The sequence below is a fragment of the Drosophila elegans genome, unplaced genomic scaffold (assembly GCF_018152505.1).
Source record: "Drosophila elegans isolate 14027-0461.03 unplaced genomic scaffold, ASM1815250v1 contig_476, whole genome shotgun sequence".
Taxonomy (NCBI): domain Eukaryota; kingdom Metazoa; phylum Arthropoda; class Insecta; order Diptera; family Drosophilidae; genus Drosophila; species Drosophila elegans.
In genome coordinates this window covers 20745076-20771699 of record NW_024545863.1, presented here as the reverse complement: position 1 = coordinate 20771699, position 26624 = coordinate 20745076, and the positions used below count along the sequence as shown (strand labels likewise).

At 41.2% G+C, this 26624-nt stretch overlaps 1 protein-coding gene across 1 annotated transcript in view; it reads right to left on the bottom strand.

The window, feature by feature from the left end:
- Positions 1–26624, bottom strand: part of LOC108147175 (extracellular serine/threonine protein CG31145) — a 68063-nt gene that overhangs the window by 21778 nt on the left and 19661 nt on the right. The window contains 5 exon segments of the mRNA XM_041709111.1: positions 1531–1601; positions 1603–2359; positions 6303–6979; positions 7276–7443; positions 9940–9980. Coding sequence (XP_041565045.1) covers positions 1531–1601; positions 1603–2359; positions 6303–6979; positions 7276–7299 — 1529 coding nt within the window. The 5' untranslated portion in view covers positions 7300–7443; positions 9940–9980.

Here is a 26624-nt window from a genome sequence, read left to right as displayed (position 1 = left end):
TGGCGATGTGAGCTCTCTGGTACCGAAACGGGAAGAGGTATCCCTCAGACGCAGCCAATTCGAAGGAGCGCTTTCAGAAGGCATTCATTTTACGGGCTGGTGGCAGGCGGCTTATGAACTAATTAAATATTTACTGGCTAAACATTGGCGTTTTATGTTGCCGGAACGCGAGCGAGAATGGGAACAGGAACGGAACCGAACCAGCCAGGATCGGGATCGGGATGCGATGGTACCGGGAGTCGTTTGCTGCACCTGAAGGCGGAGGTCTTGGGACCTGGAAGGATGGTCTTAACAGTTTCCCTTGCGTCTTGCTGCGTCATTTTGATGTTTTATTACTCGACTTCCGCCAGCCGCAGCAAAATGGCGGCGATTTCACTCACCCACATTCTGCACCCACTTTTGCCCACCGCACGCAACACAAAATGTGGCAAACAAAAAATGAAGTGTTCAAAGGTAAACGTAAACCGACTCGGACCCCTTGCGTCTGTATATATTCTCTATAGCACGGCATTAACATGGCTCCTTGTACTCCTTGTTCCTTATTCCCTGTTTCGGTTCCCGTTTCTGTCCCTCTTCCTTGTAGTTCCCAAGAAGTTCGCCCTGGCCTGCGTTTATGTTTTGTAGCAAATTACGTTTTAATGCCGGGGCCAACCAAGTTTTATTGCAACTTTTGTTGCATTTCAGTTAAATTGAATTATGTACCCTGCCGTGTTCAGTCGCCTCGGGGTTTCTTTGGGTTGTTTGCCGGAGTCAATGGCCCGACCCCGTTTGCGATTTGTGCATAATTTTTAATCCCCCGGAATGGCCAGCGGTAGCCGTAGCCTGGTTCCTTGGGTCAGACTTGGGAGTTGTAAAATTCAACACGCTGCTTTGGCTCCGTGGGGGTTCAGAGCGAAACGGAAAGAAATGTTTTCAGATACCTTCAGGTTTGACTACACGCTTTATGGTTTTCCGGAATTCGACAAGTTTACTTTTTGACTTAATATTAATTTTAATACGTCATTTCAGTTTTTGTTGTATTTTAGGCGATTTAATATTTAATCTGCTTCACTATCAGAATTGCATTACAAAATCAGAATTTTTAAAAAGGCCCTTATCTCAAAGATTGACGATTATTCTTTTTTGAAATCTTTAATTCGTCGAGATTTTTTGACTGTAAGCATTTTAATTTATGCCTTACCTACCATTTCCAATATATTAATTATATATATATTAATGATATTATAAATATTATATTATCGAACGATATATATTTGTTTTCCTGTTACATAAGAATTTGTATTATATCGATACTAATCTTCATAAGTTAAGCTGTCGTGTTTTAAGCTAACTGATTAAAGTTCAAGGCACCTTTTGCTCTCACTAATGCATCGTTAAAGTAATGAGGGTCAGTAATCGCAATAATACTCGCTCCAACGTGCTCATTTCAAACCGAATCCCAGTTGCAAGGTTCTTCGCTGATTAATGGCGAGTACCGAGCAATAGATGGTTCAGATTTTAACGTGTAATGGCACCGGAAAGTGAACTCACCTCTTCTGCAGGAATTTGCGCTTGAACTCGTGCAGCATTCCACCGCCGCCGCCGCCCCCCGCCGCCCGTGGCATCGTAGTCGTTGCCGAGGCGGATCTTGTGGTGCTGCTGCTGCAGCAGATGGCGATTGGCCACCCCAAAGTCCATTTGCACATCGACGATGAGCAGGAGGGTCAGCAGGACGAGGGTGGCGCCCAGACTGATGACCAGCCGCTCCTTTAGTTTCATAGTACGCAGGACGGCCATGATTGGGTTTGTGTTGCAACTGGAGTTGCCGTTGCCACCAGTACTTGCTAGTTGATTGCCGTGTTGCGATGTTGCCGATGCGACACCAGCCTGATTTTTCCTATTGCTCGACCCGAAGCTGCGCAGCCTGGTCAGCCAGCCAAGATTCCTTTCCCCGTTGCCGTTTCGTCCAGGACTTGGGCCTTCGATGGCCTTGGCCACCGCCGCAGTTTGCTGCGGAGTGGTGCGGGTGGTGCGCACTATGCGCCGCCTGATCACAACGCGGCGTCGTGGACCAGTCTCCTCTTCCTCCGGTTCCGAGTCTGGATATAGCACTCGATCCGGCGGCAGCTCCTCCTGCTCCGCTGATGGCTCAGCTTCAACTGGCCCAGTCTCAGTCCCAGTCCCGCCAACTGGCCTCTCGAAATTCCCTCTTTGCCAATTGGCTACGCCTATTTGTTCAGCTGATAAATGATCGGCGAAGGGTTCGATACCAAAGCTCGGCTGTTGCTGTTGCTGCGGCTGCAGTTGCAATTGCTGGCGGTATCGGAATCGCTGCAGGCGCTCTGCCAGCGGCGTCGACTGAAAGGCCGCCGGTCGATATCTGAAAATAAAAAAAAAAATTGTGGAAAATTTCATTAAAAAACCAATACAAACTCAAGGCTGGAGGTTAGTAATGGGCAATCAAAATTCAATAAAGTTTTCATGACTTGAAGGGTCGGAAAATGAATAAAAAGAGGTCGCAAAACAAATCCCACTTAATCCTTTCCTTAATCAAAACTAAAAAGAACACATACACTTCCAGCTTTGTGAAATATATTTACAATTTTACAAAGAACATTGAAATAAAAAACAGACAAAATATAGAAAAAAAAAATTTAATTAAATTTATAATAAAAAATATTATTAAAGTTTTAGTAAGTCGAATGTATTTCTCAGAGTTTTGACTAATATTTACATTTTTAAATCAACACAATATTGTGTGAGCAAGGTAGAAAGTCATAATGGAAAATGAAAAATATATAAAAACCTGTTCGAAAAAGTTAAGCTTCATAAAATTTTAATTATCAACTTATTAAAGTTTATTTTCACACTGCCATTTTCCTATGATATCATGAAATGATTTTTCACTATTTATATATTTGTTTTATATATTTTTTCAATACATAAACTGGTATTGTTCAAGGTCCCAGTCATGTTTATATTATTATTGTTTGTGATAGGCTATTTGTGTTTATTTTTCGATTGGCTGATTCTCCTCGCTCGCTCTACATTTCGCATTTCTGTGGACCTGCCCTAACCATAACGAGCTTTAAAATATGAACCTTTGGCCATTTTGTAGTTCCTATTTTGTGTCTGGTTATTCATAAAGCGGCGTCGGCAGCGGCGTCACGGCATCCGCCATGTTGACTGGCACCGGAAATGCGACAGCAGCCATTTTTTTTTAGGTTTTGTTTCACTGGCCACTGTTATCGCTGTTCTAGAGTGTTGTTGCTATTGCTGTTTTTTCTGGTGCCATCAAGTTGCCTGTTGTAGTTCTATTTTATTGTCTCCATTTTTATTGTTCATGTTTTTGCTGGCCCACGTAGCATGAAGCATATTTTGCAGGCAGCTAGTTCGTAGCCAGTTTGAGTCGGAATTTGAATTCTAACTGCAACAGGAAGGGCTGGTTGGTGCCAGGATCTCGAACAGAACCTGCAAAGTGGCCGTTGTCTGTTTGGACGGGTGGCAAGTTAACGAAGCTTGTTGCTGCCGCCTGCTGCCCACATGCAAAGTCAACACGGGCGGGCCGCTCGACGACCGAATATTGTGGGCAAAATGTTGAATTGCCCCGGGCAACGAATGCCGTAACTGCATTAAATGTGACCAAAATATACTAGCTTGCATTCACACTCCGAAAAAAAAATAGAATTAAGACAAAAATTTAATTAATATTTATGTCCAGAAATGATCAGGTGTAGATGTTTATTTATTAACAATAATATATTTGTTAAAAAATAAAAGGGAAGTCCCAAAACATAGTATGTATAATAAAGCACACATATTAACAACGCTTACCATTTCAACATGAAAAAATTATTTCAAACAAAGTTTTTTTTTTACAAAAAATCCCAATTTAAGTTTCCCTTCAAAATAAATCATTTTAATAAATGGTTAAAATTTTGTCAAGTGCAATTTGGTATAGGCTGCAAATTGAATGCAATCCCCTTTGATCGACAGGCCTTCAGATATGTTGCTGACGTAACTTGACTCAAAAATTAAACGTCAAATTCGTAGTCAAAAATGCTGATTACAAGCGTAGATGATGGGAATAAAATGACAGGAACGGCACACTAAATTGGCAAACAAAGTTCGGCCGAAAAGGCCTGAGAAGCAGTTCGACGTCAATCAAATCACATATCATGCCAATTTTCTATGCAGACCTACGCTTTTGCAGGATGAAATCCTTGGCAATTGCTCATATCCATGACGAGATGATTTGACAGTCGCAGAGTGGTCGTGGGCTTCCGTCTGGGCGAGGGCGTGGGCGAGGGCGTGGGCGTGGGCGAGGGCGTGGGCGTGGGCGTTACCAAGGGGTTAAGGCCAGACAAAGTGGGCGAAAAGTGGGTGTTGGGTACGTGTACAGTACTTGTACAAGCAACTCGACTGAAGAGACCTCCGCCTGGCAACACAATGGCATCTATCGCCGTCATCAGCGCTTGCAACATCAATGGGCAGTCAAATGCAAAGCACATACGTAATCCAGCCAGGCGGGAAAAGTGTGGGGTGGTGTTGTGAAAAGCGTCATCCACACGAGTTTTCCCTATCACCCGGTGAGGGCGATAAGGGCTATGCCAGTGACATGGCAAGTGAGATGGGAGATGGCAAAGTAGAAGGGCGAACGCTGTTAACAGCAATTGCTGTCGTCGCACTTTGTTGTTGCTTGATAAAACTGCTGCGTTGCATTAAATTAAACTCATGCGGTGTATTTAAACGCCGCATCGTCGAGGGTCTGGAGTCAACTAAGAGACTGGCGGAACAGCAACACCAAAAGCAACACCACACAGCAACGGCATCGTTTTAATGCAATTGCTGACAGCAGCAACAACAGCGCCAGTGAGTGACAGCAATTTCCTTTCCAATTTGCGCTTTGTTTTTATTAATCAGACATAAAGTCAGAGCAAAAAACAAAAAAAAAGACTTAAAGAAAGCGAAATGAGGCGAGATGTACTTAAATGAGCTTGGGGGCAATAAAGTGCAAAACAATTTAGAGCCCAAGATCGCCAAGGGTTGAGAGCAGAAAGTAAGAAAATATTAATATCCCGCTATGTAAATGATTAAACATCAAAAGGCTTTCAGTCAAGAAAGTGGAGCAAAGTAAATGTGCAAGAAAATGTATTTATAAAAAAAAACAAATATTATTAATGTTCTTTTTTTTTAATAATTATCTTATCAGTTTGCAAACATTTAAAGAGGGGGAAACTTCAATATCGTGTCAAACTGATATTAAAATAATTGCACTTTTTTTGATTCACTATTAATTGAGGGATTATTACCTGTTTAGCGGTGTTTTTTATTAATTTTTTTAGTAAATCAAAAAGTTGAAATTCGCCCCTAAAAATCATTCTTAATCCGATTTAGAGCAGTGGAAATCAATCTGGGTTATCGTAACCGCTTATCGATGCATTGCGGTCGTGGCAATAAATCAAACTCACTTTCAATCAAACTTGACAAATGCCTTTCCGCTACCTTTCTCCAGCTCGATTAGCCTTCGCCGGTCAACGAACTGCATTCTGCGTACTCTCGTTCACTACTTAGTATTACAAAGTTGTGCCGCACTTGCATCGCAGAGCTGTGAGACCCCCTCTGTTCACTTTTACCCCGATTCGAGCTGCTTGATTGCACTTGAGGCCCTTGTAACCTGTAATTTTGTTGCTAACAAATGCGTAACCCGCCTGAAACTTAGCTCAGCTCAGCTCAATTCGTATCAAATCAGCGATTGTGCAACAGCTTGAAATGACACGCTCAGTGCATCTTCATCCACATCCACCCTGCTGCCCAAGCTGCTGGCCACGCATCGCTAGCACTCTAGAATTCCGCTGGCCACTGGGTTGTGTGCCGATTTCGATTGCGACTCCGATTCTGACAAAAGACCCGACTTATTGATCGATTTGTTGCCACACTATTAGAGCGGTTTGCACTTGAACTGCTTACAACTAGTATAACTTTGCGCCTTATCGACCCAATCGAACGGGCAATCAATCGCGATGCCATTCGATTTGCAATTGGTGGCCAAACTGTTGCAGCCACAGCCACCGTGTTGCCAATTCGATCGAATCGAATCGAGGGTGTCAAGGTTAGTTTGGCTTACACGTTTGGCTCATTTACATGGCTCCTCCTCCATCCACTCGCTAAACTTCAGCAAATTGCGGGTGTACGAGGGGTGGATGATGGTTCTGGTAAATGGAAAATGGAAAAGCTAAACGCAGTTTGGGTTAGTTGCCTTTCTGGCTTTTCCTTTGCCAGTCGCTGCGCTCCTTTCGCTTTTTGGCCCTTTGTCAATTTACCTTTGGCTGTGCAAACTTTCGCGTTGCTCCAGCGGCTGCAAGTCCAAATCCCACTGGTCGTCTCCGGAAAATCCAACTCCTTGCAGATGGTGATTCAATGGCAGCGATTTCTCAGCAGATTTGCCCCAGGTCATTTCATTACCAAAGTCAACACAAGTGTCCTGCTCCGGATCCTGGTCGTACTCCTCCTGCTGCTTCTGCTGCAGCTGTTCGTTGCTGTTAATAAAATTTTCCAGTTGGCTCGTTGACTTCCAGTTCTTGTGCTCGGCCGGAGTCCGGCTCATTGGCAATTCAAACGATGCACTCTGATGCCAGCCATTGTGCGAAGTCCTGGGAATTACCGACGCAGGAGCATAGTTACTCAGGCCAAGCTCGTTATTGTCCTGGCCATTGTATTGTCTCGCTGCCGATTGATTCGTAGTCATTGGCAATTGATTTATGCCCAAGGCGTAATCGTTGTAATCATCGAAGCTATTGGAACTGGGCAGGCCCATCTGGCTCCGGCTTCCAATTCCATCAGGCAGGCCGATTCTCTGGAGCGAAAAGCTGCTCTGGCTGCGGCTCCTCTCACGACGGGCTTCCTTTTTTTTGGCCAACTCCGCCGGGGTGGGGGCAAAGAGATTCCGGATACTGGCATTCCGTTGCCTTAAATCCACTTCGCTGCCGCCCGACTTAACCTGGTTTGGTGGAGAGACGCGTAATTGTAAATGGAAGGCTCCTGGCCAATTTCGAGTTCATGCTCAAGCAATAAGGCAATCTTTCGGGTTAGTAGAATCGAACGGGGGGCGCAGAACAATTGTTATCTTACGGGTAGGGCTAAAACCAACAATAATTTAAGCCATCAACGCAACTCAACGGAACTCAACTTAACTCAAGTAAAAAACAAACTCGGGGGAAACGCTGAGGACAATGCGCTGGGTCAACTTGGCGCACTCTCATAATCGGATGAAAACATTTGTGGAGTGCTACTTACACTCGTCCTCGAGGCAAGTGACATTGAATGAAGCGGACTCGAGGAGGCCAACTAGGAGACTTTTCCTCCCTCTGCCGACAAGGGTCATCAAGTGGATGTGAAGCCGGAGCGTTTGCCCTGCCGATTTTTCCTCGCCTTTCCAGACCAAGCGAGGCGAGCTTCTCAAAGCTGGTTGAGTCCATTCAATGGTAGATGTGTGTGTGTGTGCAGGAAAGTGCAGGAAAACCGACAGAGAGATAGAGGAGGGCATGAAAATTTCAAAAACGTTAGACGGATTAGCATAAGCGGATAATTCCGGAAAAACACAGCAATGGCAACGGCAACGACAACAACAGAAGCGCAGAGGCAGAAATAAGAAACCGTTTCGAATCCGAAGAGAAACGGGCAGGCAGCATGTGTGAAACGTTTAAGTGCTGATGTCGGTCGGCGTTGAGTATAGGAAAATTGGGTGGGAAACTAAGCCCAAAAACGAGAGCTCTTCTCCGGCATTTCTTCCAGCTGGCTGGCAACTGCAAGCGAAAAAAAACAAAAGCAAAGAAATATCCGGCCATATCTTGAAGCACAGATATTTTGTGTTTACCAAATACCAACAGCAGTCACATGTGGAAATGCGTGGAAATACAGCTTTCAAACGATGTTCGACTGTTGGCTGCACATTTTCCTATTTGCGCTGAGTAAAATGTAAACAAAGCGGATCAGCAATGTCACAAAAAGTTCAACTGTAGTAATTTCAACGCTTGGCGCAAATATAATTATTTTATTAATTTTACTTTATTAATATACTCAATTCCATTGAAGAGACTGCCTGAATTTTAAGGCTGTTACCCTTTTCTACCCATATGTGACAAGCCGAAGAAGCTTTAATGATGAATGCCACCAAAAATGCATTCTGGATTCTGGGCCAGGCTGGCCATGGGGAGTTAATCTGCCCTGGGAAAACGTTTTTCCACAGCTTTCCCTGTCCTGGGAAAACGTTTTCCCCCAGCTTGCTTTCCCGCTTCATGTACTCGCTCCTTGGCATTGACATTTTTCAGCTGCAAGACAGGAATACTTTCCATTTTTTCCTTGCAGCTTGTGTGTGGTTTTTCAGCCAAAATAATCAAAAGTGGTTGGGGATCTCATACACATGGAGATGGCGAAAGGAGAAGCTTCCTATCCGATGCAGCGTTACATCTGTTTTGTTTGTGCTGAGAGGGAAAAAGGACGACAAGGAAGGGGATATGCGGAGAAGTCCACAAAAAATTGCATGTCAAGTGAAATTACTTGTTTGCCAAAGAGAAACGGGTTAGGAATAGGGAATGGATGCGAAGGATACGGCTTGGAATGACAACTGCAGCTCACGTACATTCACGCACTTGCACACACTCATACGCACACCCATACACACACACACCCACACACACTCATACGCTCACATGTGTGTAGCAACAATACGTCCTGTGAGTCCTGGCTGAGACTTTGATATATACGCAGACGACACTTCGATCTGTGAGGATATGCGGCTAAGCTCGATAAATTGAGATGAATGTCTGGCATGCAGCTAAGTCTCTACAGCTATCTGTCTATATATCCATTATCTATCCGTCTATATATCCGCCCGGAATGCTCAATGCGAGTCATCTTATGCTCTCCGCACTTGACACAATCCGGGGAAAGTGCATTTGCCTGTTGGCTGTCTATCATTCTCTCGCTCCTGGCCAAACGATTTTTTTAGTATACCCTGTATTCGCAGGTTGCAGGTGTATAATAGATTCTTAGCAAGGTACATTGCTACATCTAAGCAACTAAAATTGAAATAGTATTAAGTCTAGCATGCATTATAATTCTTTAAGTTTAAATCTGAAAATCAGTTTCTTTTTATTTAAAAAAAATTAAAATCTAACTTCAAACTGAAAAAAACTTGTATAATTTTTTTACATAAATGAAATTAAGGGTTGTGAAATTCTAAAGTAATGGAATTGATATAACTAAGCCTAAGGGTCCCTTTAATTTGCTGTAAAGCCAAGCAACCAACATAAGGCAGGGTATTATATTACTTAATAGTTTTTTATTTCGACTTGAAAGCACGGTGGTCTAGACACATGGCTCCTTAACCGAGGGTGGCAGCTATAAATATTCGAAAATGTATTCCACTACATATGGGCCATAAAAATCCACTCCCAAGCATTTTAACTTTTATTTCCATTTGCGATTCCGTCGGGAATTCGTCTTCGACTCTCGGCGTGAAGCCATTAAAATGCGACACGCATTGGGCCTGCGATGGCAATGCATTGCATTGCATTGCATAATTTGGGGCGTGCGGAAAGCTGGCATAAAATATTCATTTAAAATGCAGCACGCAACACTTAGCCGTGACGCATTGCTACTAACCCAACGCCCACCACCACCCACCACCACCCACGCATTTAATTGCGGGCGTTGCAAATGCAAATGTCACAGAACCAGTCACATTTGCATGCCGATGACAGGGCTCCACTGGACGTCTGCTGGCCATTCCAATGGAGAAAGCAAATCCTAATCCCCTGCTGCGCTATACTGGGGAGCGGGGGCAAAGTGACAATATGACAAAATGACTGACTGACTGACAGCCTTGACACGTGCTCGTGTGCTTGAGAGGCGTAACAATTCGAACTGGCAAACAATGAACTAATAACGAGAACTTACCCAATTCAAACGGCCCGCCGGAGTCCTTGCACATTCATCAACTGTAAAATAGAGAAGAATCATTTTGATTAGCATTCGGGATTGATAAACGAGCATTTATTATAGTACAACATCAAATGGCAGATGGAAATCGAATCGCTTTGCATAATCAACGCTGGGAGCAGTAAATGAAATGTTAGCCGAGCACAACAAGCCATTAGGTTTGAATTAGATTGAAAGACAACAGTGAGCGGTGGAGCGAATTTCAATTAAATGGCGTTCCCAAAGACGTGAAATCGAGGTCCTTGTGGATCATTAGTAGGGTAGGGAACTGAGCTTTTGATTGTATCATCTGCCGCCATGACTTGGCAGGCCCAAAGGCCCCAGATAATGCACAATGGATGTAGGCGAAACAAAAGCATTCACAGATGGAAACGATACGATGACGATGCAGCTGACGGTACAATAATAAGCCACACATTAACACACATTGCGATTTAAGAGGAAAACCAGGTAAGGAATGCCTTCCAGACATCGATTGCCGTTCGATCCATTAAAACTATACGCAATTATCCAATTCACTCAACTGTTGCATCGTCGTTGTCATGATTGCCTTGGCTATCATCCCCAGCATTACTTGTATTTTTTGTTTTCTACACCGAAAGTAAACGCATTCTGAAACGTATTTTTGTGCAATCCACCAACTTGTTTTTGGGTTCAAAAATACACCATTAAATTGAAATAAAAATAAAAATCTGTCAAGGCATTTACACATTTTAATATTATTTACTTATAAAAATGTATGTTCAATTTTCTTATAAAATAAATATAAATATATAGCAAAAATTACTTTTTTTTGAGTGTTTAAAAAAACAACAGAAAAAATGATGGCTTGGAGGGCTAGGCTATGCAGCTAACCATTTAGTTGGCCAGGCCGAAACTCACGTTTTCCACAGATTATGAGGCCCAGGCAGCAGTCTCTCGAGTGCCGCACGTTTTGCAATAGGAAAACTCAAGCAGGGGAAGCCAGAAAAATAACAACCGAAAAGGGAAATTTTCACGGTGCTCACGTAATTGAATTGCAGTCGGCTAAATTGGCATTTATTATAATAAAAGCAAATATGCAATTTCGCTTTCCACTGGCTGGAAAATAAATAAACGAAACCTAAGTCCCGAAGAAATATCAAAGGCTATGGACAGGAATAAGTGAGACGAATAGGAAACTTATTAAATAATAGAGTGCTCCTTGAGGAGCCACTGAGCTGCTCAAAGAAAGCACTTGAGTTCTCAAGTCTTTAAGGCTATAAACTAAATTGCAACTGGGTTTAAGCCCATTCCTGTGCTCTGTTTTATTTATTTTTATTCGTTCTGTTGGGCTGGACTTCCCCACAAATCAACCGCAAAGGAATTAAATTTAAATAAATTATTTTACAATATCAAACCGCAATGCAAAAAATCCAAACCATTAGGTAAACATCGAGATTTAAGTATGGGGAGGCCAAAGCTGCGAGTGCATTGCAAATGCAAAATAAAGAACATTCATATTTTATAACTTCCATTGAAATCGAACCTCGTAAATGCTCTATAAGCCGGATCTTTTTGCAAAATAATTAATTCGCATTTAAATATTAGTTTGCCATATTTATAAATACATCTCCGGTCATTGTTAAAATTTAATTTCATTACGGAGCAGAGACTCAATTAATAGGATTTGCATTGGCTTCCCCGCTTTGCTTTATATAGTTTAATATTCATAATGTGAGCAAAAAGAGATGCATCGCGCATTGATCGTTATAAGTGACTATATCGAAATTAAACTTAATCTACTTTTCTCGTTTTAGCGCTCTAGCTATCTTTCTATCTGAATTTCCATTTCAGTTTCGAGCATTCAATTTGTAATTTTCTAATTATGTGGTTGAACATTTTGGTATATTGAAAATTACGCTACATAATTGCACATTCCCGTTGCGTGTATTTGCGAATAGCAGACAACTTTACCCTGCATTCTCCACTTTTTCAGTTTCTGTCTATAAATAAGTGATGAGCTTTAGTAGTCACTTATAAGATTTTCCGGGAAATAAAAACTAGCTTTGAAGACATGTATTTTCATGCAAATATTTGACAGAGGAACATATAAGATGTCATTAAATTGTGGATTAAATTTTAAGGGTAAAACTTTTGTGTTATGCTGAACTAGTTTTATGGAATTTGGAGATACTCAAATAAAAGTAAAAGATGTACAAAAAAACTGGGATAAATTATATGGATATGGATATGGATTTCATGAAACATTCAGTTTAATTCAATGATTAACAATATTAAGCCTCTGTTGATGTGAAACCCGAAAAAAACGCCAACCATTATGTTCATAAGCTTCATATTTTTAAAGCGTGATAGAATGTGGCAAAGTCCCAGGCGGAACTCGTTGGCTTGCCTAATGACAACGTCGCTGGTTTCGAGTTCAACACTGGATATGTAGCTAAAATGGTGGGGCGAGAGGATTGGGGCTGGGCCTGTTGATGGGGCTTCAATGGAAGCGTTTACGTCAAGCTCCAAATCAGTTTTGCACTGCACCAAACAATTTCCGCATGTAATTACATTGATTATGCAGCCAAGGAGCGAATCTGGCTGTCAGTCTCCCGTCTCTCTTATTTTAATTTTATTTCAGAAACTTTCGCTCCAGCATTGAACTTGATTTTGCAACAAATTGCTGAGCTACTAGTGGATAGGGTGAAATTGATGGTGTTTAAGCATTTGCCCAACGAGCTTGTCATTGTTGTTGAATGCTTTTTGCGGTGACAACACTCAACACTTTCATGCTCTGTCAGTGCAGAGGCAAACAAAAATGCGAGGAGGAGTGGGCTAACATGTGGTGGTTGTCAACACTTCTCGTCTTGTTGCAAATCGTAATAATGCAGTGAACAATACGAACAAAAAAATGAAATATTAAACAAAATCCATTAACTCATAATTTTCTGCTATGCTGAACACAATCCAGAACCCGCGCTCAGCCCAAAGTGTTCAGTTTGTTGTCGTTAAGCCAACATACTCGTACTCGCACAAACAAAAAACCCAATTGCGCGCAATTTTACGGCAGAGCGCATTTCGCCACCCACCGAACCACCGAGGCTCCCAGCCACCCACTCAACCGCCCAGCACCACCCACTCGCTCTGCTATGAAGAAGCACGTATGCGTGAAATATTGTGCAAACAACAACTGCTACAATAGTTACAGCAGCAACGGTTCATTGCACTAAAAAAAAAACACTACCTATAAATAAAAGAACCATATAAAAAATTTGTTTAAAATATTTTATTTTGTTCATGAATTGTAATTATGCGCACTTTAAATGAAGATTAATCAAGATTAAGTTAAACAAAATAAACACGTATGCTTTTTCACTTATCAATTCAGAATGCTTAAAACCTTAATATAAAATCTAATTTTACTTACTAGAAATATTTAAATATTTTATTATTATTATAATGAATTAATCTATCATGTTTTATTGATTCGGTTTACTTATTTTGGGGTGCAACATTTTCAAAAGTTCTGCCAGCAGTTAAGTGCAGCGCAATTGCAAGCTAACAAATAGAGGAGCAATAATGTTTTTCTTGAGACGGAACTTGTTTGTAACCGAAAAATAAAATTCACACGACGTCGTCGTTGCCGTTGATTATGGGAAACGCTCAAAACAAGTTTGATTGTTGTCGCTGTTTGTTTGTTTGTTTGTTGCTTGCCTTTGTTGTCATGGTTGTTGTCATTGTTGCGGCGGTAATTCATGTGTTGCATGTGACAGGCTTTGTTGAGGTGATATCAAATACATGCTCGACATACACAGGGCTATATCAAAGTGTTTCCATAAACCTACGATACAAATGGTAGGGGCAATAAATCACTTAGCAGCGATAGATAACTGAATCAAATAGATCGTAGATGGGACTAGGAAAAAAGGGACTTAACTCAAGACCAATTTGCCACAAATATAGCCGGAAATATATGCACCCAATAGTTAATAGAAAATTAAATTATACGCCATAAAATAACTGGCATGCCAGGGAAATACTTGTGATTACTGTCATTGCCAGCTAGGCGATTTAATCAATAAGCTATTAGATATTAAGATTATACTGTATGGAATTCGAAAAACTAAATGTTTTGTAGAAACTGAGTTGGTAAAAACTCTAGTTTTAGGTAAAATATGTTATAAAATAACTAGTTGTTTCATATGCATTTGATTTTTTCTTGTTTAGGGGCTTAAAAATTAATCATAGGGTATTTTCCAATTTGAATTATATTAGAAATTGATAATTATGCTAATGGTTATTTGCATAAAACTTCCTTCCTAATTTACACCTTGCGAATTTTGCCAAGGCAGCCCACACATTGAATTTGTGTGGAGCTTTATGAACTGTAAATTGGTTGAATTATAAGCTATTATATATAATGGCATTGGCAGCAGCTCACACGATTTGCGCCGCCGTGGAACGCATTTTGCCAGACAATTTCATTAACAGCAATTGCCGGCGGGTGTTTGTATGTGATTTGTGTGTGCATAACCGCTTCATTTTCATTAGCAATACAATTTGATTAAGTTTCGAGTGCGACAGAGTCGCGTCAGAGCTCAAATTCAAGCCAGATTACAATAATTTCTTTATCAAGCCAAACAACCAGACACGCAACAATAATAACAATAACAGCACGAACCACCGAAGGCAGAAGGTCGTTGCATGTCCAACAATGGAGAGAAAACCTTAATTTGGCAGGGAAATGGGGAATGGGAAGTAGAGAGAGGGAGGTGCCCCACCTCCCAGTTGGGTTCCTTGTGCATACGCCGATGGAGACGTGGACAATGACAACGAAACGGAAACTAGCGGAAATCATTAGAGTCTGCACAAATGGCTTCAAGATACTTTTGCCCAGCCAGCCCCGAGCACTTTCTTCCTTACTTCGCACAGTGGGCCGAAAAGGCAGGAAGACCCAAATCAACGTCGCCAGAAAAAGGCTGTCAGAAGTGGGTGACTTTCGACAGCACACACGGACGGAGAGGAAACTATTTGCGAAAAGTGCTGGTCATCATTACAAAGTGCATATTTCGTTGGGAATATATTTAAACTTTAGCCAAGTCAAGTGCAATTCACCACAACTAACCGTTTTCGTTTGAGCAACATTTTCATTTCAAAGCGATTTCGTCGGGAATTCATACACCAACATTTTACAATTAAAATGGTTTTATGCAATTTCACAATTACAATAAAGGGTGCAATAAAATATGGGTTGTGTCAGATTTTTTGTGACATGCAGTCCAAACCAACAATTTGGTAATTAAAACCTGTAATTATATTGAAATACAAATAAAATAGTTGTAAGCTATTAAAATGAAAATAAACGTATTTAATTGAAAAATTATTATGTTATTACAAAATCCAAATAGGAAAAAACTTGATATTACTTTTTAAAGAGGTAATATAAATATAATCGATATAAATTCAATAAGCAGCTAATAAAGCATTGCCATTAAAACCAAATTTACCAACAAAGTTGTTTATTACAGTTTTATTTATTTTAAATTTATAGTTTGTTGGGATTTTTTTAAGTAAACAAACATTTTTTTTCTGCTTTTGCAAACCTAAAGAAAACCAAATTTCTTGCCACCGTGCTTCCTTTTTCTATAGCTTTTGTTCCGCGAGGATATGTATATATAGTTTATTTTTTTGGCTCCTCTCTCGCCTGCCACAAAAATGGTCAAAAGATGGTCCGGGCAGATTGTAGTTCTTGTTGTGATTTTGTTAGTTGCCAGCAGCTTGTGCCGGCATCTACTTAAATATCCGGAATCATTATTATAAAAATCAAGTTGGGAGCCAAGCGGACGCACTGGGCCAGGAAGCAATTAGGGCTGCAGAGCATAATTGGTCGAATTTTTTTGCAGCTTTAGCAACGGCCAAGGGTACTGGGTCCCAGGTCCCAGGTCCCAATTAACAGGGATTAAAGGTGTGAAAAGCTTTGGCTTTTGTCTTGTGATTAGCCCGGAATATGGCGCCTGAATGGAGCAAAAGGAAGGCGAGCACAACAAACTTGCACATTCGCCAGGACGAAAAAAAATGTGAAGGACCCTAAATAAAAATCAAGCAGTCGTCAACGGGGCGTATGCGCCACGTGCAAATGAGATGCCAGGTGCTGTGGAGCTCACCGGGAATGGCAAGCAAATAAAAAGCAGATAAAAATCAAATTAACAAAACGAAGTGAAGAGAAACTGCGCTCAAGTAAATAAAACTGCCCCACTTGGCCAAGGCGGGGCCGATAATAAATATTTTTCCGCGCAAGCGAGATGCAAGGACCCAATTTATATATTTCAGCATTTGTTATGGCTCCGCTCTCGTTGGCTGATTGCAAATGAAATGAATTCGGCCACTGCAAATTTAGCAGGAGATGGCACAAGGACATTGGATGCGTGGCCGAATAAAAAAGTACACAATTTCACAATGGGCCACTGGGACATTTACAAAGATACATTTAATGACTTTCGCCTGTCCACTGAGAGGTAGATAGATAGCGCGAGCGAGAGAGAGCGAGCCTGATAAAAGGCCAGTCCCGAAAAAGGTCCTTGAAATGAGCAAGGACGACAAAAATGTGTCCTTAATCTGCTTAAAAGCCCAGCTACCTATCAGACAAACGGACGTGTGCCGCGAGCATCAAAATTAACGACAAGAAATTTAAAATGTAATTGACAGGCCAACTGACAGCGCCAAATGGCAGAATGAACGAACGGCCTCCGGCTCGATCAACAGCCAACGGGCAGTTATTAAAACACGCGCGACCAGTGACACACACTGCGTATACGCAATAAGGCAATGAGGCAATGAGGAAACGGAAATGCAGCATTAAATGAAAATAAAACAGCCTGCCAGGCAAAACGCGGCACGACGCTTAAGGACACTTTGGCAGAGCTCGCCGCTCGTTGTGGTTCGCTCGGCGTAATTGCTCTCAGCGGAGGGCTTAACGCCCGCACCCCCCACAACCGCCGTTGTCCTTGGTCCTGGGGTCCGTTTGTCAATGCTTTATTTGCGTTTATCGCAATCATTTCGCCGCCCGCTTTTCGCCCTGTTAATATGGCAATTTACATTTACATTATTTTTATTATGCCGCCGACGAAGCCACTGCCGACGCCAACGGATCCACAACTGAAATCCGTTTAAAAGGGATACATTTATAAGCATAAATACATACAATTTCGGTCATAATCGAGTGTGTGCACTTGTCAGGCTCTCTGCGCTTGCGGTAATCGCATTTAATTGCTGCCACCTCCCATCGCGAACGAAAAAGTTAAATATTTTAAACGAGCAACAAATGCCAGCAGCCCCTAATACTGAACGCTGATGCTCGGGGGCCATGGCAATTAGAAGCAATTGCTACCTCTGCCAGCTGGCAACCTTGCAACTAGCAAACTACCGACTACCAACTACCAACTACAAACTACCAACTGGCAACTGCTGACTGCCAGTGGCTGCAATTTCACTTATTTCACGTGCAACTTGGCAAGCGACGAGCGTCGACGACGGGCGACGTCAACGATGACGGCTGCCACTGCACTTGGCTCCCAAGTAGCAGCCCTAGCACTAAATGTTGACGGCCCAGTGAAAGGTAAGGGAAGGATGGGGAGCTGAAACTGGTCAGGGAGCTACTATACGTTGCAGATGGAATGCTGCATGTGGATGAGGTAACAATAAACGTAAACCCCATGAATGGCTGCTGACGGAAGCAGCGAGGCGGCTGCATGCGAAGATTTCACTTTCATGTTTAACTTGGACCAACACACTTGTGAAAACAGTCCAGCTCGCTTAAGCTCAAACTCTTTGCAAAGTTAGTACCAACCATTATTTATACAGCCAAGGAACAATCTGATCTTATACATTTCTATTGGGTTTTTTTATTCAATAAGCCATCTTAAAGACCTGTATTATTATTTTATTTTGTAAAACATAAAAATAAGCAATAAACTATTAGATTTAACTAACAGGAAATAAAAAATTCATTTTTTAAGAAAATATTCCAAGCATTTGTTTAAATTATTTTTATTTTTAGCACTTGGAGGTTTGAATAAAGCAAGTTTGACTGTAAGTCAACATATCTCCTCTCACCATCTGTTTGTCTCCACCTTCTTGAGTTTCTGCCTCGCACGTGCATTTGTAAATTTGTTTGGTTGGGGCAACAATGCGTCGGTGGCTGCAGCTCAGCTCGACTCCTCTTCCAACTTTGGCGACACACTTTGAGTCTCGAATTACCCTCAGGCATGCGTGGCGTATTCGGTTGCCGTTTGACTCTTTTTTTTTCCCCAGCGCGCGTTTTTCCCTGGGAAGCAGGCATTATGTGACAAACTGGGTTGGGGGGAGAAGAGCGTTTGTCATAAGCAACGGAAAGCAAACGGCGAAATAAAACAGGAAAAGTGGAGGCAGTCCATGCAGCGTTGTTAAAGAAAAGTGCAAGCGACACAGTGTGTCCACTTAAAGCAGGCAACAATATGTGCCAGCTTTGGAACCCTCATGACCAAACGGCAACGGCAACCGCAACATCAACGGCAGCATCAGCAGCAATTTTGAGGCATTGCATAAGTGGCTCCAAGGCAGCGAGGAGTCCACGATCCACGAGATCGAGCGTGGGAGAAGCGCTTAATTATCCAAAAATGCAAAACAAAGTCGGGAAGAGAAAAAAAGTTTGCTGATATGCGATTACTTTTAATGGACCCATAAAGTTACCTGATCGTCTCAATGGATGCTCAATGGGAGTAATCTGATATGGGGGAAAATCCTTAGGATTTAAATAGCGTTTGCATTCTCTATTCTTATTTCATTATTTTCTTAACAAAGTTGTTTGCCTTTCAAGTGTGTATATGAAAAGGTGTAAGCAAATATTATCCTCCAACATAAATGAATAATTGAACAAACAAAAAGCCTTGTCTGTTGTTCAATATTAATTCATATCAATGTGCCTAAAGCTGATCATTAACGAAATACAAATAATAGATAAACACATAACTCAAACCTCTGAGATGCATCGCCATGCATAAATGTTTATGTAAAATCTACTTAGCCACAAACAATGCAATTTGTAAGCCACATGTTTTATGTGTGCTTGTAGTCAACATCGTATTTGATATCTGTGCTGTGTCAAAGAGTTCATCGCTAAAACCGAATGATAAGCAGCATAATCAATAACTCAAGTGAACTTTTTGTACACTTTTCATGTCAGAATCCCTGCTGAATGGAATTGTATCGCCACAGCAGCCAGAAACAAACCCAGAAGCCCAGAAACCCAGCAACATTCACGTCCAGCAGCCGGCAAGCAAACAAATGGCAAACAAACAACAACAACTGCAATCAATTGCACCTTCTGCCGCATGAATGCGTGACTGAATAGCAGCACATATGCAGCAGCGATGGACTCATCGTTGGAGGGGTTAGCAAACGCACCATCCCCTTTCCCTTGGAAATCCCGATCACCCACATGGCCCCCGTTTCGCCCTTTGACCCCCACCCCCTCAGCTGACCAGTACTGACCACTGAAAGGGCAGTATCGAGTCGGATTTTATTTTTCTTTCGCCGCACTCAATTTTTTGTGCAGCTGCAACTGCAATTCAAGTGCATTGCAATGCACGATTGACTAACTCTGGTGCAGTGATACAAAATTCTATTTTAAAATATTCAGATAATAAAAAGTGAAACAAAATTTTATTTTACATTTATATTTATTATTATTTTGCAAAATTATTGTGAAAAACAACATATTTTAGAGCAGTGTTTAATTTTAAATGCACTTTAATTTACAATAACACCAGTACCTAATATAAGACTTCGAGTTAAGAAGTAGTAAAAAACTATTAAATAAAACTTATATTCTTATATACTTGCGATATATCTAGAAGAAAAATTTTTTTTTTTAAGTTTTTCATACTATTTAATAAAAAAAATGTAGTGCCGAGTATTGATCTTTAAGTATCCAATATCAAATCCAGTTTGTTTTCTGTGTGGTAGTAAAAATGAAAAAGGGAAAGGAAATAGGAAAAAGGGGGCGGCAGTGAGTGTAAGTGAATGAATATGGGGGCGTGGCAGGTGAGCGTATCCGAAGGGCGTAAACGTAAGTGCGCGTTATGTTTGCCAACGCCAAATGAAAAGGACCGGAACAGTGAAAAACAGAAAAACAGAAAAGCCGGGTAAATGCATATCACACACACACAAACACACCCGCACACACACACACAATCGCATACAGGGTCTCAAAATGTTGGACAGAGAGGGATGGGGGGCGGGAGGAAAAGAGATGGCGGCATTACAATAAAGACTCTTACTTTGTGGCTGGTGTGGCCGGGCCCTCGGGGAACCTTGACAATGATATTGATTTGCTGTCATTATTGTTAGTTTTTGCCACCCTGCGGGCCCTCGGTCCGGGTTCCGGAATGGAGCGTGTGCGAAAACTGTTTGTGCTCACTGTCGCCAGCCATCGATCCTTAGGGCTGCCTTCGTCCTGCGGCGCAAAAGTTACAAAATTTGAATTTACGCTGCGCTCGATACGCGAAATTGAAATTGTTATTTGTTGAGGCAACTTCTCGTGGGATGGAGGAGGGCCGGCGGAAAAAATAGAAAACTTCGCTGCCAGAGTTGCCATTGCCATCGTTGAGTTGCCCAAGGGGATGACCACTCAGCATGGCCACGATTCGTGTATCTCGCACCGAAGACTTTTAGTGGAATATTTTTGCACGGCAACCCCGGTGGAGCGGACCGGGAACCACCTCCCAAACAATTTCCCTCTGTTAGTTTTCTCTGGCAGTTATTGACTTTTTCCAGCGGCAAACAAATGCAATTTGCATTTTGATAACATTTCCCAGCAGCTGTATTTTAATTGCATTCGTTCAATGCAAGTTTGCTCCACCTTTGACGGTGGTCCGGATATTCGGTCCTCAAGAGTCCGGAGTCCCGAGACGGGAAAGACGTAACGAAATCAATTGTCAGGTCATCTGTCAATTTGTTTGTTATTTCCCGCCAACTGTCAGCTGTCAGGGCTGCACGAAGCCGAGCCGAAAGGCAAGGTAGCCAGCCAACAAAACAAACACAAAACGTAATGCATTTAATGTGCCAAGCGACTTGCAACAAAATTACAGTCCCGGACAGACGAACAAGATGTCGGTAGCGCCGACCAAACAAACTCCCCGATGAACAGTGTATCATAAGTGTGCGGAAAATCATTGTCAGTAAATTTTGCAACTTATTTAATACTTTCTCTCATGGTCATTTCCAAGTACTTTAAGTCATTCCCCGCCTTTGGCGCTGTCCAAAAAGTAACTAAGGATATCAAAATATTTATAAACATACACCCAAAATAAAAATTATAATAGAAACCTTACTATTTTTACATGAATTTTAAAATATTGGGTATGAAACAATTCTCAATGAGATAAGATAAGTATTAAATTAAAACTACGAAAGATTCCAAATAAAACTAACGGGGTTTAAAATAAGCGTTAAGACTACAGTTCTAGATTCTTCGGTATAGAAATGAAATTAAAATTATAGGAGTTATATTTTTAAGTATTGAATTAATACTTTCTAAATCGAAGCTTTCAGGTTTTTTTTTATACATATAATTATAATAGCATTCGTTGTTAAATGCAGTCTTATATGATTTTCTAAAACATTTTTGATTAAAAAATGTAAAACCATTTTTCTTTCGTCACCACTGTGCACTTTCGGAAAAGTTCAAGAGTTCGCTTTGTCGCGCTTGTGCAAACAAATGATTTGCTTTAGCCGCTCTTTCAACTCCCCCGACCCCTTTTACCGCCCAGGTGTAATTGCCACACGACCAAAAGGCGTAGCGAAATTAAGCAAACGTTTTGGCCAAGTTTGTTTTCCCTTCGGCCGGTTTGTTTGCCTTTTGCCATTTACCATTTGGAAATTATCGAGTTGTCGCCCAGCTGTGTTCGACGTTCATTGGAAATGCAAATTTCCCGACCAGCAGGAGAATCTCAAGTGCCTGGAGCCAAACAAATGATTCGCATTATGTAGTTTGACCTTAATTAGTTAACAATGGTAAGAGGCTGCCATTTTTATTTGGCAGGCCGTGGTTGTGGGCGATTTGGCAAAATTAACCGCACCAATTACACGCACAAAATGCCAAACAATTAATAAAAAGCGTGGGGGGGAAATCTGAATTGTGAAAATCTATTTGAAGGCGCCGGCATTTTCAGTTTGGCATAAATCAAATTAATTGAAATTAATGGTTCACCTCGCTTCAAGTGCGCTCACGCAAATATTTGCCCTGCAGATTTCGTTGGCGTTCGTGTTTTTTTTCCCCCTTTTTTTTGGGTGTCGGATGTCGGGTGGTATTTGCGTTGCCAGGATTGGAGACTGAATGGTGACCATTAAGCATCGGGGGCTGGCCCACTAATTATTTTGGCTTACACTCGGCCCGAGCGTTAATCCCTTTGAAGCCCAACGAGAAAAAAGAGATAAAGCCAAGGATTGGAGAGGTTTATGCGGCTAATTAATGTGACATCTGATAGGACTTGTAATGGCAATTGCGATTGCTTATGCAAATTTTCTACAATACCGATGGATTTGCTCTCTGTAAATGTGCATTCAACAATTGGCTGTAAATTAAAAGTACATTTTAATGAGACATTTAACAATTAAAATGCTGATTTATTAGGGGCTGATGTCAAGCTTTTAAAATATGCTAATTATTTTTATTTTTAATTTTATTTGTGCGCGGTTCTATAGAATTTAAAGTAAAATTGTGTTTTCTTTTGATTTTTTTAATAGGCGACCAACTTTTTGTATTACATGTATGGTGAAATGTTGCCTCATTTTAAAGTCAAATTTAATTTCTGTTTAACTTATTTTTTCGAATTCAAAATCTTTAATTTCCTCAAATGTTTTATAGTTAATTTAAACTTGATTCATGAACAGACTCCACACATAAACGATCTATGCAAAGCTACATCCCTTTTATTAAGCTCAGTCCCGGCTTTATTTGAACTTCAAAGGAACGTTTGTCAAGAGCTGGCTCTGGCGGTGGCAAATTAATGAAATGTTTGTCAAGTGCGGTTTTCTGGCTGTTTGTCCCATTCCACGGCTTTAGTTGACTCATTAAAATGATTTAATAAGGCCATGCCGAAAGACCGTAAACCGATTTCCCCGTTCGATGGAAGTAAGCCAAGTTGGAAACATACTGACAGCGACAACTAGCAACTGTAATTCATCAGAAATAAACGTGGTCATTATGTAGTTACATCGGGGGACGCAGCCATGAATAATGAATAAAGCCTACAAACAGATTTGTGCCGCTTTGCCAAATAATTTCTGGGTCTATTTACATATTCAAAAATTCATGGGACCGCCAGTCACATCGCATTGGAATTCAAATTCATATGCCATAATGGCAAGACATATGGAAAACTTGTGGGTGAGGTCGTGCCCACAAATACTTATACATGTTCTCGAAAACATCGCATTTTCCAATCAATTGAATTTCAATTTGCATAATTTTCTGTATGTCAAAGTAATGTGTGCGAAATTCGATTATTTTCCATTGAATTGAACTGAAGACATTAGGAGTGGACTTAAAGTGGACAAAGCGGAGACCCAAGAAGCTCCAGCTCCAGACAAAGGACGTCGGATAGGACACAGGATACAGGACACGTGAATGTGCCAACACACAAATGGGTGTGTCATGGAGTGGACAAACATTATTGCTGAATTTATTTGTATTTCAGCTTGTGCGTGGGAATGGGGGTGGGTGTGAGTTTGAGGTGGGTGGCTGGGTGGCTGGGTCAAAGGGCCGACAGACCACCCACCCATACATTGTGACCTCAAAGTAACCCAAAACTCGCAAACGTATAAAATGCAGAAAAAGGAATTGTTGGATTTGCGTGAAAATGTTAGGGAGCGAAGCGAAAAGTATCCAAAGGCGAAACAAGCAATGAAAGGCAGGGCCGGTTCCGTTCGGTTCGTTTCAACTCTGAAAAACTATCACAAATGCCATAAACAAACACAAACTGGAGAAATTCTAAATAGGCGATGGGGCAAAATCGAACTGAGTATGCACTACAATTTCAAAATTCTTTTTACAATTAGCTTACAAAAATTTAGGAACATGTTAATGAGTTAATTAGTTAGTTGAGTTAAGATACATATTTATATATACGCTTTGAAGGCGTTCTTGTGAAATACTAAAATATCTAGAAACCTATGCCAAAAGAATTTAAATTATTTGACACAAAAAATCAATCATTTTTTTAAACATATTGCATATATCCCCATAATATTTTTAAAGATATACAGCAACATTAATTGTAATATCTCTATACCTCAAGAACACAATACTAGCCTCTGTCATCAAGAACTTCCAATGATTTCATCGCTGCCAGGACCACTTCGTAGTGAAAGTGCTCCAAGGACCTCAAAGCACAATCAAACAATGTGCGTGTCCCTTTTATTCAGCATTTCACACGCCCACATGGCCGGGACCGACTAAAAAGAATTAAATTGGAAAAGAGTCGGAAAACGAGACGAGTGAAAAAGGGTTCAAATGTATTTACAGTCGGGTGTCCAGAGGGAATCCAGGGGGCTTGGCCGCCCCCAAACCCCCTCCGCCAAACTTTTTTGAGCCTATGTGCAGGAAAATTCAGAAAACACGCCAAGCAGCCCGCAGCGACCAAACGGGCAAACAACACTTTCTCCCAGACCTATACAAAAACAAAAAAAAAACAAAAAAACCATAACAAATAACAGACAGAAAAAAAATTCCAGGCAGAAGTTTTTCTGGCACAGCCGCAAGATTCAAGTTTTGACCGCTGCCCATTTGAGGCTTCTTTTCTCACATTTTTTTTCTCCAGGGCACGCGTGTCGTAAAAATTTAATTAAAAAATAATTTTGCTAACAATAAAAATCAACACTGCGGCAGTAGATGATGGTGATGACAAAAGAAGTTGCCAAGCCGCAGGCCAAATAATGATTAAGCATACGCCGTGGTGTTCGGGGCGATTGCCACGCCCATTAGCCGTGTCAAAATGTGCGAATTATGTGCCTGAAACAGCGGGCATTTACGGCACGGCTTTTACTTTCGGTTAAGTTGGCTCTCGGCCGGATTCAAGGCGAATCTGGCCACTTTAGTGTCGGGCTGAACGAAATTATGATGACGACTTTTTATTGGGCCCAGAGCCATTGTCTGCTCCTGCCGTCCTTCTGCTCGTTGTCCTTGTTGTCCTGACAGCTGAAGTGGCCCGCCCGGATGCCTTGATGTCTGAATGGCTGGCCGCCTTGCCGCCTGGCCGCCTTTCCTCCCTGACTACTCTCTCCGCTTGTCGAGTCAATAAAAATTCAGTAAAACGCTCTCGACATAGGCTCAAGGATTATTATTGCTACTTTATGACAGTTTATGTATTTTTCCTTTTCTGTGTGTCCTGTGCTAGTGACAACGCAGATTTAAAAGGTTATATACACAGGAATATGGTCGTGAGTGCAGAGTGGGTGAAGGCGGCCCAACTTGTAAAGTGTTCGAAACGCAAATTGCTTCCCAGGGACGACTGCCAGTGGAGCCAAGTGGAACGTTTTGTAGTCAATTAATTTCCCAGATAATTGGTACGCCAAGAGAAGCCCGGGGTATGCGACTATGGAATATTCAACAAATCATTCGGTATTTTTTGTTTCGACCGAAAATATGTTTCGAAATATCTTAAACTTCTAAAGTGAAATTACATTTCATCGAAAATATTTTTATCAAAACAAAAGCTCTGACAAAAAACAAACCATGTGTCTCCTGATTTATGATTTTTGATAGTTTCATAAGAACTTATTATTTAATGCTTTCCTTTCACAAATGGCCTCTTTAAATTGTCTTAATGTTTTATGTTAATGATAATCGTTAAGAAAAGAATGGACATAATTTTGACTAATATAAGCCCATTCTGATTTAAAATATTTAAAAATTTGCTATATTTGTTATCAGAACCAAAAAAGGCGCAATTCCTGGAAAATTATATTTTTATAAACCAAGCAAATGCAGAGAGAAAATTACCAACACTTGCAAATATTTTAAGCTAGTTTCAAATGCATTGTTCCAGCCATTCCAAAATTCGAATGTGACTTTAAGCTCCATACAACGACATTACCAACTTGTTTAGTTGGAAAAAGGATTGCTTGACAGCTTTATGCTAAAACTCAAACAAAACACAGCTTGAAAACCGAAAGCAAAAAAACTTCTAGCCGATCAAAAAACTCAATGACAACAAAGGCATAACCCGCACAAAAAAATTAACCAAACTCTGGCAAACTTTGCCAACAACCGGCAATAAATGCAACCAACGTGGCCGAGCTAATTATGTGCTTGGTAACAAAAACAACAGAAACGGGACAAATCTGCTCGGCAAGACAAAAGCTCCTAACCTCAAACTTTGACTCTGACTTTTGGCCCAATTATGGCCACGTTTCAATGTCGAGTTATAAAATTAGCATATTTCCCCGGCCAAAGCTTTTTAATGCTGTTTGCCGTTCATTTAGTGCGATTTTTTCTCGTCCGCAGTCTTGTTATTTTTATATTATTTTGCAAGGGAAAACTTAAGCCGGCCAAATACGTTGACACCTTAATTTTGATTCGGAAAGGGGCGGCCTCGAAGGTTGGCCAGAAGAAAACTCGCTGCTAATTGCAGTGTCGAGGC